At 36.1% G+C, this 14424-nt stretch overlaps 1 protein-coding gene across 2 annotated transcripts; it reads left to right on the plus strand.

Annotated features, from left to right (window-relative positions):
* Positions 1 to 2325: 2325 nt before the first annotated feature.
* LOC121410600 (THAP domain-containing protein 5-like) lies at positions 2326 to 14198 on the plus strand. 2 transcript variants are annotated; one of them, XM_041602802.1, is made up of 6 exons: positions 2679 to 2712; positions 6574 to 6779; positions 9546 to 9686; positions 10006 to 10340; positions 13190 to 13305; positions 13986 to 14198. In XM_041602802.1, exons 1-5 carry the CDS (start codon positions 2694 to 2696, stop codon positions 13191 to 13193), a joined length of 705 nt encoding a protein of 234 aa, XP_041458736.1. In that variant the 5' UTR covers positions 2679 to 2693; the 3' UTR covers positions 13194 to 13305; positions 13986 to 14198. The 2 variants fall into 2 exon arrangements, with proteins under 2 accessions (XP_041458746.1, XP_041458736.1); XM_041602812.1 differs by lacking the exon at positions 9546 to 9686 and having other exon boundaries at positions 2326 to 2712.
* Positions 14199 to 14424: the final 226 nt, after the last annotated feature.

Consider the following 14424-nt stretch of genomic DNA (forward strand, 5'->3'; position numbering starts at 1 on the left):
ATTAAACACACCACTTCTAAGTAATGGCTTGGTTTTTTCTGTGCGCTTGGCATGTCAGGGCGGATCCAGCTTTTATAAAGGGGGGGTTGGGGTGGTATGTGAGGGAGCGTAGCGACCGAGTCCAAGCGAGCGGAGCAAGCGAGGGGTGTTGGGGGGGTGTCCCCCCTCCCACGTAGGGAAAATTTTTGAAAATCTGTGTGTGAAAATGGCGTTTCCTTGCATCTAAAACACCACTATTTGATATAGAGGTCGTTGCCAAATTAACCCCATGAAAATTTGTAAAATTAAGTTGCAATCCCCCATTTTTTTTTTTTTAATGGGGATTTTTGTTTGGGATGAGAATCGGCAACCCTGGCCTAGATTGTCACTTCCGCGGTGGCCCGTGTCCTCAAAAAAGCTGATGGGGGGCAAAAAGGACTATGTGACATTTGTCCCCAACCCTCCCCCCAAATAAATAATAATAATAAATTAAATGAAGACAATAGAAAAGAATAAAAAAAATTACAAGTTTTTTAAAAAAGATAAGATTTAAAAAAAATGGTCCCCAGATTTTTTTTTTTTTTTTGGGGGGGTTGCAACCCCCCTCTAGATCTGTTTTCTGCATGTAATGAACCCTTGACTATGAGTTGGGCTTGTCCGTAGACTCTAATGTTAGAGTCGAGGCCTATCTCGGCTCGGGCCCAAAGATGCGCCACCCGCACAGAAAAATCATGTGGTATGGACACCAGAAGTGAGAATGAGATCCCATGCGCGACCCACTGACTTAGATATCCACTGCCAAAACGGTTCATGGTACAGGGTAAAGGGCAAGTCCAAGAAAAGGTCACCCTAGAAGGTAAAATTTTATCTCCAATTTAAGAAGTTATCTTTGGAGGGGTAAGAAAGCCTATCGCCTGTTGTGGTAGCCTAAGTATGTTTGGCCTAGGTCCTAGCCCCACTCATTACTAGTACAAGTTTAGTTACTTCGAGCGATGTTTGTGCCGGCTCCACTTCACCACCACTACTATACGCTCCATCTGGCTGAACATCGTGTCCGTTAAGTCGATCTGATATTCCGAGTGACAAAGGTGGATTTTATGGGAAATATAAAACTCATGGAACATCACGATCTCTTAAAAACAAAACTAATATAGGAGGGGTCCAGTGTCCGGACATGTTATCTTTTGGTTACACTTCGTAATTCAGAAGGTTCGTAATTCCAAAACACGTGAATTCATTATTGCCTGAACCACAATGTTCGTTAAATCGAAAAAGGGTTCGTTAATCCGAACATTTGTGGCGTAATTCCGAAGTTCGTTAATCCGAAAAGGAATAATGAGTGATAATTCCGAAGGTTCGTTAGTCCGAAAACGAAATGAGGTTCGTTAATCCGAAAACGAAATGAGGTTCGTTAATCCGAAAAAACTAAATGAACAACGAACCTCATTTTTTTTCGGACTAACGAACCTTCGGAATTATGACTCTCATTATTCCTTTTCGGATTAACGAACGTCATTTTTCAATTTTTGGATTGTCCGACCTTCGGAACAACGAACCTTATTTCGCTTTCAGATTAACGAACCTCCGGAATATCCAAACCTTCGGAATAACGAAGCTTCGGAATTATGAATGTAAACAATCTTTTTGAAGCCTTCCTTTTTGTCTTTGGATTACACTAAAAATATGAATTCAATACTTGTAATCATCTTCTATTTTGTTCTTTATATTTCCCAACATTTTGTACTAAAATTTGATGAAACTTCGCTTCTAACTTTTTTCAAATGACTTTCTAACATTGATCGTGTGGACACACAACCTGTACGGACACACAACAACTGAGTGACCTGAAACTCAGGCAGGACGTTTAGCAATACTTGATTAACCTTATGCCCAAATTTCATGAACTAGGTTTCTAAGTTTTCATTTAAAAAACACAACCTTTTGTTAAGATTTGGTGTTGATGCCGCCACCGTCAGAAAAACAGCGCCTATAATATAATTTTACTCTCCTATGCAGGTGAAACAAAACGGAAGGAAAGAAGGGAAAACACAAATTTTGCGCATTTTCATGTATTTATTTTCAATAGTCTCGCAGTGCAGCCGTCCTTGCATGGTAACTATTATATAAAGATTATCCAGCAGCTTGCAAAGGAAAGTCAGTTTCAAAGTAATTTCTTCAGTGCACAGATGAGGCGAGGGGGTCTTCGGGCGCTTGCCCCCTCTCCTCTCCTACAAAAATAAATTATGACCAAGAAAGTAGAAAAGAAAATGGTGAAATATATTTTTTCTGAATATTATGCTTTCATTGGATATTTATAAAGTTAAATATTTTTATTTTTTTTGCTCGCTCACAAAAAAAAGATCTGCCCAATTATTCATATCTAGCCCCTTCAAAACTTTGGCTCACTTCGCCACTGATTTGTTTCATCACACTTCTATGCAAATACTTACGCCTATAGAATAGAATACATTATATCCTACATAGAGTAAATCATGTATAGTACTATTGGTTCAAGTAGCATCATGTGACCGAATATCAACTCTGACGTCATACCTCGATATATTTTTGGATACTAGTATATCGAGGTCTGACATCATTATTTCACAAAACTGGATCTAGCTAAACTCTCAGGCACACCGGCCAGCGCGCTCTCTCTCCCGGGCAAGTCCAGCGATGTGTCGGCACAGGCACTGATCTGCGTTCTGCTGAGCACGATGGCTCAGAGAAAAGTAGGTAATTCAACTCAAGTAACCGGACTTTGCAAGCTCATCACATAGATTTTGGTTATAAATTATAAAAAGTTGGATAAAAAACAAATATATCAGGCGTTTCATTCGAAAGCATAGTGGGAATTATTAATCCTCGGTTGGACTGGCAAAACTACTATATTTCCCTCGGGCTTCGCCCCTCAGGAAGTAATTGTCAGACCAACCTCGGATAAATAATTCAACTATACTTTCTCAAAGCCTGATATATTTGTTTACTATTTCTCATAATTCCATATGGCTTTGTGTAATTATTTTGTGTCCTGAATTACTTCATTAATATGAAATTTTATTCAGAATCACAAAAACTGCAAGCTCTCTTTTTCTCCTAATAATCAGAGACAAAATGAGCCCAAGATTTTGAGGGAGTCAGATGTGTCATATCAGGCAAAATTCAATAGAAGTTGTGAGCGAGCAAGCTTTTCATTAAAAAAAATCACATTTTGTAGCTTGACATAAAAATATTCAGAAAATGTTATATTTCATTTTTCTTTCCCTTTTTTTTTGGGGGGGGGAGAGCATCCCAAGCCTCCCCCCATCTATGCACCTCTGTCTAGTGTCTATATTACTGTTATATTGTTATTTCAAGACTAATTTTCATAGAAACGATTGGTTCAGAAAAAATATTAAACACATGCAGCCTTTCATGGAAAGTTCCCCCGGTTGTCCCGAAAAGGTGTGTTTTGTTTGACTTTCCTCCTCAACCCACCCTTTCGAGAAAAGCTCTCGCGGCATATCTCAACGTCCGTATGACATATTTGTCCTGCCCACCAGAGGTGAAGGCGAGACTAAGGATCCAAATGTCGTCTGTCCGTCCGTCACAAACCTGTAATGACACATAACTCCACAACCGTAAGTCGCTTTTAAACCAAACATGGATGGTAGATGGACCTGGGTGACCTGCATGTTGAGCTGCAGTCAGAGGTCACATGGTAAGGTCAAAGGTCATTTTCAGGTCAACGTTAAAGTTTACATGCAACACTTTTATGACACCTAACTCCACAACCGTAAGTCGCTTTTCAACCAAACTTGGATGGTAGATGGACTTGGGGGACCTGCATGTTATGCTGCAGTCTGAGGTCATATGGTAAGGTCAAAGGTCATTTTCAGGTCAACGTTACAGTTCACATGCAAGACTCTTATGACACCTAACTCCGCAACCGTAAGTCACATTTCAACCAAACTTGGATGTTGGATAGACATGGGGGACGTGCATGTTATGCTGCAGTCAGAGGTCACATGGTAAGGTAAAATATCATTTACAGGTTAAAGTTTACATGCAAGACTCTCTTATGACACCTAACTCCGCAACCATAAGTCACTTTTCAATCAAACATGGATGGTCGATGGACTTGGGGGACCTGCATGTTATGCTACAGTCAGAGGTCACATGGTAAGGTCGAAGGTTATTTTCAGGTCAACGTTAAAGTTTACATGCAACACTTTTATGACACCTAACTCCACAACCGTAAGTCGCTTTTCAACCTAACATGGACAGTAGATGGACTTGGGGACCTGCACATGTTACGCTGAAGTGGGAGGTCACATGATAAGTTCAAAGGTCATTTTCAGGTCAACGTCAAAGTTTACATCAAGACTCTCTTATGAAAACTAACTCCGCAACCGTAAGTCACTTTTCAACCAAACTTGGATGTTGGATAGACTTGGGGGACGTGCATGTTATGCTGCAGTCGGAGGTCACATGGAAAGGTCAAAGGTCATTTACAGGTTAAAGTTTACATGCAAGACTCTCTTATGACACCTAACTCCGCAACCGTAAGTCACTTTTCAACCAAACTTGGATGGTAGATGGACTTGGGGGACCTGCATGTTATGCTGCAGTCAGAGGTCACATGGAAAGGTCAAAGGTCATTTACAGGTTAAAGTTTACATGCAAGACTCTCTTATGACACCTAACTCCGCAACCGTAAGTCACTTTTCAACCAAACTTGCAGACTTATGCTGCAGTCGGATGTCACATGGTAAGGTCAAAGGTCATTTTCAGGTCAATATTAAAGTTTACGTGCAAGGCTGGTATGACAAGTGTTATTCCATCCCAGTAATTTCACAATGAAGTTTCGATATAATTCTTGCGTGCCCTCGCAAATCACAATATTTCTGGTTATTTTCATAAGTGGGCGAGACAAAAATTGCTTTTGCCTTGTTTTTTAGTCATGTTCAAAATGAATTAGTGATGATTTCATTTTTCTCGGCATTTTAATCCCCAAGTCTGCATGGTTTAATTATGTTTGATGCATGTTTTGCCTTTAGTAGACAGCTGGCAGCCCTCTGTCTCGAGGAGTATTTTTATATCTTTTTCTGTATTTGGTGAGTGAAGCCAACGAAATTCAGCTGAACAACCAACATAAAGGCATGGTCACACCGGCCGAGCGTTGTTGGAGCGGTAGGGAAAGAGGGTAGAATTTTTCTCTCAAAATGGGGGAAAAATCGAAAACAAAAAAACAAATCGAACTTGAAAATGGTAAACGGTAGCGAGCGTGATGATTTTTTTTTCTCTCCGCTCCACGACCGCTCCAACAACGCTCGGCCAGATGCCTTTACACTTAAGGGGAATCCAGCCTTGGTCATAAAATATAGTGTTGGAAAGGAGAAAATTAGATAAAACAGAATGGTGAAAGTTTGAAAGAAATCGGACCAGCAATAAGAAAGTTATGGCTGCTTTAAAATTGAAATCCCTATGATTATGTAGATTTCAAAGTGGCAACTGGGTAAGTAAATTATGACAAGAGGCAAGGACAACTTTCCCATAGGCCATGTACTTAATTATCAGGGATTTGTGTTTTTCTCCTAACTGCCCTTCCCCTGGGCAGTAATCTAAATATAACCCTGGTAGTATATTGTTTTATGTCCTCATGTGAAAGAAAAATAAAAATTTGAAGTAAAACATTTGAAAAAATGACATATTAGCCTTTTATGTATTGGAGTACATGGAAAGTAGTCCTTGCCTTACATCACTGTGACATCACATATGTGGCCAATTTGCAGTCTCGGACTAGGATACAAATTCACATTTAAAAATAACTTTCTTATTATTGTCAGATAGTGTTCAACTTTCACCTATCAACTTGACTGATTTTTCTTATTCCCTCAAGTTTTATTTGTTGGATCTTTAAAGGGATTCACAATTTATTACAGATAATCCGAATTTGAAAAAATCATCAAATAATCTTATTAGTTTCAATAATTTGATTGTGACTCATGCAGCATTCCTACATATGTAAAATATCAAACTTTTCTCAGATTTTTTTCACTGTACCTTTGATATCATATTTCACACAAGATCATGAATAGAAAACAATTGTCACCTACAAAATTTGATATTCATGCATTTATATTACTAACACATAGTTCGTATGATCACAAATCCAAAACTTGAACAAATAACTTTCTACTTTTAGATTTCCTCAAACCTTCATATTTTACTATTTTTCTGCTATTGTTTTGGGTGATTCCCCTTTAACAGAGACCGAAGCTTTAGTTCTAGTTTTGGCTCTGCTATTTTTTGATTGGATGTATTTCCTGATTTATCACAATAATTGCAAGTTTTATCATAATTTAACTTTTTGAAAATTATGCTATTATGTGATTAAGGCTACATCTCTTGTACTTTCTACCGATAGTCTCAATATAACGTTATTAATGGATTATTTCTTGTTAAAAATCCTAAAGATAGGAACTAACTCTGTGGTTGGTAGATAAATATGACTCACTTGTCCAGGTGTTGATAAACGGGCCGCTGCTGAGTAGGCCTAGAGTTTTCTTAATTATATATAATTGATTTCATGACATGTGTTTACATTTGCTGCAGATTCCCATTCAGCCGTTGGACTGAACTGGTACTGTAACACAGTATGGATGGTCAATATGAAGCAAGCTTCATCGAATTCCTCCAAGAGCTCTGTACTCTGTTCTGATCATTTTGAAGATGCTTGCTTTGACAGGACTGGGCAAACGATTCGTCTAAGACAGGATGCTGTCCCAACCACATTTAATTTGCCGCCTCGTCATCAGAAGGTACAGTAGATCTATATCATACGTGTTTTAAAGAAATATAATCTCTGTATTATCTATCTACCTTTGGTTTGACAGAACAATGTTTTGAATATTCCATTCTCAGTAGCCAAAGAGAAATGAAAATTATCCTATTCGTTAGGGTCACCATGGACCTCGGCCTATACTGTGTACCAGGGGACTGTGTATTTTAAGTTAACGCTTACTAAATGATCAAACAAATTAAAAATTTGGTTTAGCCCTACATAATTAGCATGAGCTTCTTTGAAATTGCAAAGCTAAGGGTGTATTGCTGATTTTTCATAATTTATTAAAATTCATTTTTGATAAATTATTTTATGCATAAATAGAGAATTCTCTGCTGTACAGTTAAGTAAATCTCTAAATAAGTTCCCAAGTTCTACAGTGCGTATGAAAAAATGGATAGATTTGAAAAGTCTATAAAATTTTTGTTTCAAATTATGATCTCAATATTTTGGTGTCAATACATGCTATGGAGTCTTATCCTTCAAATGCTATTAAAATAATTTGGTTTTGTTCGTGCTTACGCAAACACAAATTTTTGTTTTGTCTGGGGTAAAAAAGGAAGCTTGCGCCAAAATGGCATAATATGATGGTCGGACTTCTTGCTATCAGCAGAATTCCTCTTAACCTTTTCATTATCTTTGCCATAATTTTCGAATTATGCAGTCAAAATTCATTTCCAAATCTACTTATTTATTTGGATAGTTGTGGTGTTGTTCCTTTTTAATATGTTCTCTTTTAGTTTTGAATATTCCTTCCTTAGGCAAGAACATTTTTTAAAACCAAATTATGGTAGAGCGTGTTTTTTTTTAATCCTTTCATTGTGTTCTGCAAAGGTTATGATGCCTTTGAACAGTGGCATACTGAGGGGTGGGGGCTCGGGGTGCTCCCCCCCTCCCAATACAAAATTATGACCAAGGAAAAAAGTGGAAAGAAAAATAACAGAAAACATAGAAAGTGAAATATGATATTATTCTGAATATTATGTCAAAATCACAAAATTGGATATTTTAGTAAAAACTGGAAATTTTTGCTTGCTCGCTTCACAACTTTTCAATGCATTTTACCTGATCTGCCATATCTTGCTCCTTCAAAATTGACTCAATACACCATTGCCATTGAAAGACATGAATATTTTCTTGTTTGTCCTGTCAAGCACATAATTAAACTTGGTGAAGGATTCAATGACCCCTTGAAAATAGGATTCATGTCTTTTATAGGTACCATTACATAAATTGTTTCACATAATTATTATCAAAGGTACCATAACATAATTTGTTTCACATAATAAAAAGGATTTGAATGATTACAAATTCTCCCAATTAAAAATGCAAATCTTCTCACTTGGGTTGACAAGAAAGTCTCTTCTTACTTATGAAGCAAAATTCAAAGGTAAAAGAAGTTCAAATTAAAACCAATGTAATTCAGGTAAATGAATAAATTTATTAGTGAAATTTGACAGCATTTTTCGAAAATTATGGCAAAGATAATGAATATATTATAAGTCTGCTGATTAGCCAAAAGTCTAAAAGTATAAAACGTCCCATGTTCGCTCAAGCATGAATTTATTTTTTAAATGCCATTTCAAAGATAAGATCTTAGAGCATCTATTAATATCAAAATATAGATATAATATTTTGAGACAAAGCAAAGATTTTATAATTTTCAACCAATAAGTACAAGAATAATGATGCATTTGTCATTTATGATTTAAAATAGAATTTCCATTGGATTAGATTTGTAAGAAAAATAATGTTTTTGAGCAATTCTAGGTCCGACATGAACTCATACATTGTTGCATTACTGCGTATCCGGATGCCGCAAACTTGGTCCCTAAACTTCTGCGAGACTTGACCAACAAAAAAATATGAGGACATGTTTCTAACTGTGGAATTATTGCAAAACATGTGGAGGGGGCTTATTAAAGTGATGGTCCAGGCTGAAAATATTTATACATGTAGCTTAATAAATAGAGTAGAAGTCACTGAGCAAAATGCCGAAAATTTCATCAAAATCAGATGACAAATAATCAAGTTATTGAATTTGATAGTTTATAACAATAGTTTGTGAAAACGGTCGTCATGAATATTCATTAGGTGGGCTGATGATGTCACATCTCAAATTGTTCTTTTGAATTTTATTATATGAAATTATGTTTATTAAATTTTATCCTCCAAGAACTAGAAAATTGGATTGACAACTGATTTAGTACATTAGATATTAATTGCTGAAACTTATTTCATCATAATGGAGACACATCATTTACACATGTATGAAATAATGAAAAAATTATGATTTTATGAACCAAACGGAAAGTGGGGATGTGACATCATCCCACCTAATGAATATTCATGATATGACTATTTTCTCAAAATATTGCTAAACTTTAAACTTCAATAACTTTATTATTTGTTATCCGATTTTGATGACATTTTCAGCATATTGCTCAGTGGATTCTACTCTATGTATTAAGATATAAATATTTTCAGCCTGGACCATCCCTTTAAGACCCCCCCCCTTCCTCCTTTGGGGCCAGATAGGGTTAATAAATCATCATGAATATTTAAACATGTTTATTTTGCTGCAAGTCCATTGAAAAGGATTCATTTCTAAACAAATATTATTCTAAATGTACTATTGAATATTAATTTGACAAATTTAAAGTCATTTTTTTCATTCTTGCATCTCGGTTTATTCAATTTTTCTTTTTTTAATGTTTTTTTTTTATTCACTCTTCTCGTACAGAATGCACACAAACCAGGGAAACCCTCGAAAGAAAGTCATTTAGATTCAGCAAGCAACCTCCCAGATACTGCAAAGACACCTGTACCAAAGTCTTCAGCACCTTCCCTGGGACTACTACTCAATGCCAAAAATCTAAGAGGGGTAAAGTGGAAGATAACAGCAACATATATCTAAATGGGGTATTGTACAGTATGATTGATCAACCAATGATACCAGTTGTATTCTGACATTTAAATCCATGTCCCTCTGACCAATGTTGTCAAATAAAAACCTTGCTTTGAGCATAACATCCTCAAGGTGGTCTGAAATTCTATTAGAAGGTACATGTAGTCTTCTGTGGAAGTTCATTTTATGCTTTGACTGCTAATCTACAAGTTTTATTATCAATATGCTAGTGTTCTGAAGTTGATGTGTTAATAATCAATTGTTTTAATGTTTTATTCTATTTAAAACATAATAGATGGAGACCAGCAGCATGGCAGCAGGAGCTAATGTTGGTCGTGATGAGGCATATACCACCATCAACAATGCTGCAATTGCAGTCACCACCACCAAGTCTGCTTCTGTCACTGCCATCACCATTGCCACCGCCATTACCAAGACCACTCCTGACACAAAGCCCCCAAGTCCTCAACTGACCAGATATTGCAGCTGGAGAAGGATATACCAGGAACTTCAAAGCCAGGGCTTGCCAGTCTCCTACAATAAGAAAAATGCCATGGGCCCATCTAATGAACTAGTAGTAGAATATTTGGCCACAGTTGTAGAAATGCAGAGACTAACATACTGCCACAGGTAAAAATCAATGTCAGATATGATGGATAGTCTTTGAAATATGGGTTGCAGAATGAATATCAGTAAAACCCATCATGATGTGCTATCTGATTTAACCCTAAAAAGGCGGTGGGAGCCCAAAAATTTTCACGATAAATCCACAACGTGAAAGATTGTGCCGCGTCATTATAAAGCCTTTTTTAAAAAAAGTTTATGAGTTTTCAGACAAAATTTGTGACACCTGGGTACCCGGTTCTGCAATTATGCAACATTGTGCATTGTGTAATTACACATGTCAGAATTGCACTAAAATGTGATTTCATGGACAAATCCAATGCAAAATCTGTTTCTAGCCAGAATTCATAATTGTATCATACCGGTTAATGTTTATTTTTACTGATTAAAATCAATTAATTTCATTGTGCTTATGATCAGAAAATTTTGTCAACAATATAAAAAAAGTAAAAAAAACAAAGAAATACTTAAGAAAGGAAAAAAATACATATGAAAGGTATTTGATATCAATTAATTTTTATGTGTCTGAACAAAAACTTCAAGGCTGTGTTTATAGATTTCCAGCCAAATTCTAATTTCATGCATGATTTAGTAAAATATATAATTCTAAATAATTTTAGAATGATCAAATATACAATTTTTTCATCTGTGGCAGGCATTTTGCATTTCTTCACAATTGCGCAATTAACGGTCAATCTTGAGGGCCCCCACTCCCCTTCCGCCCATCTTTCCTGCCTCCAAAATACCCTGGCAGTCTTATTAGGGTTAGATTAAGTCTACATTAAGCAAACATAAAATTCTTACAATTGAATTCAGTGGCGTAATGAGCCAAATATTTTGAGAGGGCTAAATATGGCGAATGGAACAAAAGTTCTCCAAAGAGAGCGAAGGGAGTGTGCAAAATTTTAGAACTTTTTAATACAGAAATCAAAATTTGGAAAGATTTTGACGTAATAATATCCAGTAAATACTCTCTATTTCACCCTTTCTCGTTCGCTTTCTTTCTTTTTCTCCTTTTCTTTCTTGGTCGTTAAACATTGGGGGGGGGGGCAGTCAGACCGCAGGTCCCTATGCTAATGAGCAAAAAGTCCAGATACATCCAAATCATCTCGTGGCTGAATCCTTGCAAAATCTTGTGATTCGTGAGATTTTCTTTCTCGAGTCTAAGAATTTACCTGTTTTAAAGAGAAATTCCAGTATTGGTAACGATCTCAAAATGACTTTTTACAGAATCTAATATAATGACCACCAAAGTGTCTGTATGAATAAAAAATATGTGCCAAAGGATTCTGGAAGAAATTGTGTAATTGCTGAGAAATAAGCAAAATAAGCTCATATTCCAGCAATAATAATACACTGTCCCACGTGTGCCTATCTGTGTTGGTGATCTTCAGTGTGAACATTTTTCAGCGTAGATTTCAAGATTTCACAAAGTTCAGTTTATGTAACTTTACCAAATCTAGATCCTCGATGATATACTGACAATTAAGCCAGACTTTCTCATGAAATCAGTGTTTACTGCAACTACTGGCATTACTTTTTAACCTCAAGTTAAATTAAATATTATTGCACTATCAGATAGAGTAAAAGTTACTCTTTCATATTGGTCATTTATTTTGTATACAATATTTTGTTAAATAAGTAAATTTCTGGCCTGAAAGTGTGCCTCAAAACTTAATTTTCTTCTTCCATTTTCTTTTGCACATTGTGCAAACTTTTTATTTTGAGCCTCAATGATATCCATATCACCATAAAGCTGAACTTCTTTTCTTTCTCACAATGCCACTCTTGATATGCGGCACCTTTTAATCGGGTCAAGATCACACTTTTCCCACTAAGGTACAATACGAGATTTCTGTAATTTTGTACTTGCATGAAATCCAGAGTTCTGATTGGCTGGATAAGGTTCACAGAACAACAGGCACAGGGTATTTGAGGAGATTACCACATGGGAAGTGTGACCTTCCTACGAACCATGGCACTGGAACCGTTGGAATTTGCCACTGGGTGGTCCATTTGACCAATCAGAATGCAGTATTCTTGTTTTCAAACTGCTTTATGTACTTGGCAAATGAAAAGTGTGATCTTGACCCGATTAAACCAATTCTTATTTTGAAACCTATATCGTTTCAAAGCATACATATTCAGCTTTATCATGATATAAAAATCATTTGGGCTCAAACACAAATAAAGTGTGAAAATAGCAACTTTTGTCAGGTGAAAATATTTATTTTATAGCATATTTTAGATCAAACTTTGAACCTATATTACAAAATCTTTGAATAAATCCAAACATATGACATGAAAGAATGATTCTTCTTCTTTACAATGGTACCAAATTCATGAAATTCGATGCACAGTTAGAGCAGCAATGACCGAATGAAAAGGTGTTATGGTCCGCGTCAAGCTCATTAAATATACAAAACATCTCAAGTCATGAATATCATTTGGATGAAAGAAGCCACTCTCTTGGGACCTGCAGTCTGACTGGGGGGCATGGCCCCCATCTATACATCAGTGATGGATTTAATACTTTTTGCATGTACGATGACGATGCTCGCTCTCTCTCACCCATCCTCACTATGTGTATATGTGTGTGCAAGATGAATTATGAGGAATAATTGCATGAAGTGACGTTTTTCAACCAGAGATTGATCCTTATGTATTACTTACTATTGCATTTTTGTTCATCATATTGACCCATCTTGACCCCTTTACCCCCCCCCCCCTGACAAAAACCTAATAGTCAAATGAAGTTTCCTTTTCTTTTCTTTTGATATACATGTAATGTATTCATGTGAGAAAAAAAATTATAGTGCCAAACATTTTTTGAAAATTTTAATTTATTCCTTCAGGTGAGGTTTTGTCCACAGTTCCAGAAGGACACAAAATAGTATCAGAAAGTCATGCCAGAATCAACAACTGAAGGGTTTGAAGAGCCAGATAAAGAGCCTAGAAATGTGATTTAAACGTAAGTTAAACTTATTTATAATTCTGATTCATTTTGGCATAGAAAGTAAGTCATAATAACAATTTGAATGATTTTTGTCTTCTTGATTTGCTCTTTGTCAGGAATCCAAATTTTAGAATTAAACTCTTAGTTTGAGGTGTTGATTTTTTTTTTCAGCTGCAAAAGTAACAAACCAATATCAATCATTGGTCGATAATGTGACTTGCTTTCTCTTGCCAAATTGGTACATGTACATGTATATTCTGCATTTCTATAATGATTGACCCCACCACTAGCACATAAGATGCAACATGTCAAATAACTGTCAAACTCACTTCATCATGTATTTTATTATTAATATTTCATTAAAGGAGTAAAAGGACTCAGAAAGATTACCCGAAAAAGCTCACAGAATTTTTTTTACTGGTAGACCCTTTACATTCATTTGATGAATTGAGTTCATGCAAAATCAACTGAATGTTATGAGTACAAAATCCTGTTAATACACCTTACTGTGAGGCTATTCTGGTAGGTCATCCCGGAGTGCCTGAGGATCTTGTCCATTTGGATAAATCTTGCAAAGTACCAAGAGGTGCCTCCACCCCCCCCCCCCCACTCTATTAAGGGTTAACAATGAAATTGAAATTAGGAATAAGTTTAGTATCTTGCTCATATGCATTATAAATTAATTACTATTTCAGGTACTTCAATCACATGCACAGTAGGAGCAAAAACAGCAGCAAACACACAGGAGATGTAACACTACATTGACCAACAGCAACAACTACAGCAGCATCAACAATTTCTGCAGGAGATGCAAAAACCACACTGGCAACCTCAACAACATCAAGGTGTCCAACAAACACTCCGGGAACGTTAACAGCAACCACAGCTTCAGCTGGAGTTTCAACAAACACATCAGAAAAAAACCAACAGCAGCAAAAAAACACTTATGAATAATGAAATGAATCTAATTGAAACTCAAAAGCCAATGACGCAACATCTTTGACAAACTGAGACAATTATTCATTCTTTTACAGGATAAAGAAATACTTTTTTAAAGTGTAAATTTGCAGGAACACAATGGATGTTCCTATGTATCTATTTAATGAAATAAATTTGACTTTAATAAATTCAGTA

Source organism: Lytechinus variegatus, chromosome 1 (assembly GCF_018143015.1).
Source record: "Lytechinus variegatus isolate NC3 chromosome 1, Lvar_3.0, whole genome shotgun sequence".
Classification (NCBI taxonomy): domain Eukaryota; kingdom Metazoa; phylum Echinodermata; class Echinoidea; order Temnopleuroida; family Toxopneustidae; genus Lytechinus; species Lytechinus variegatus.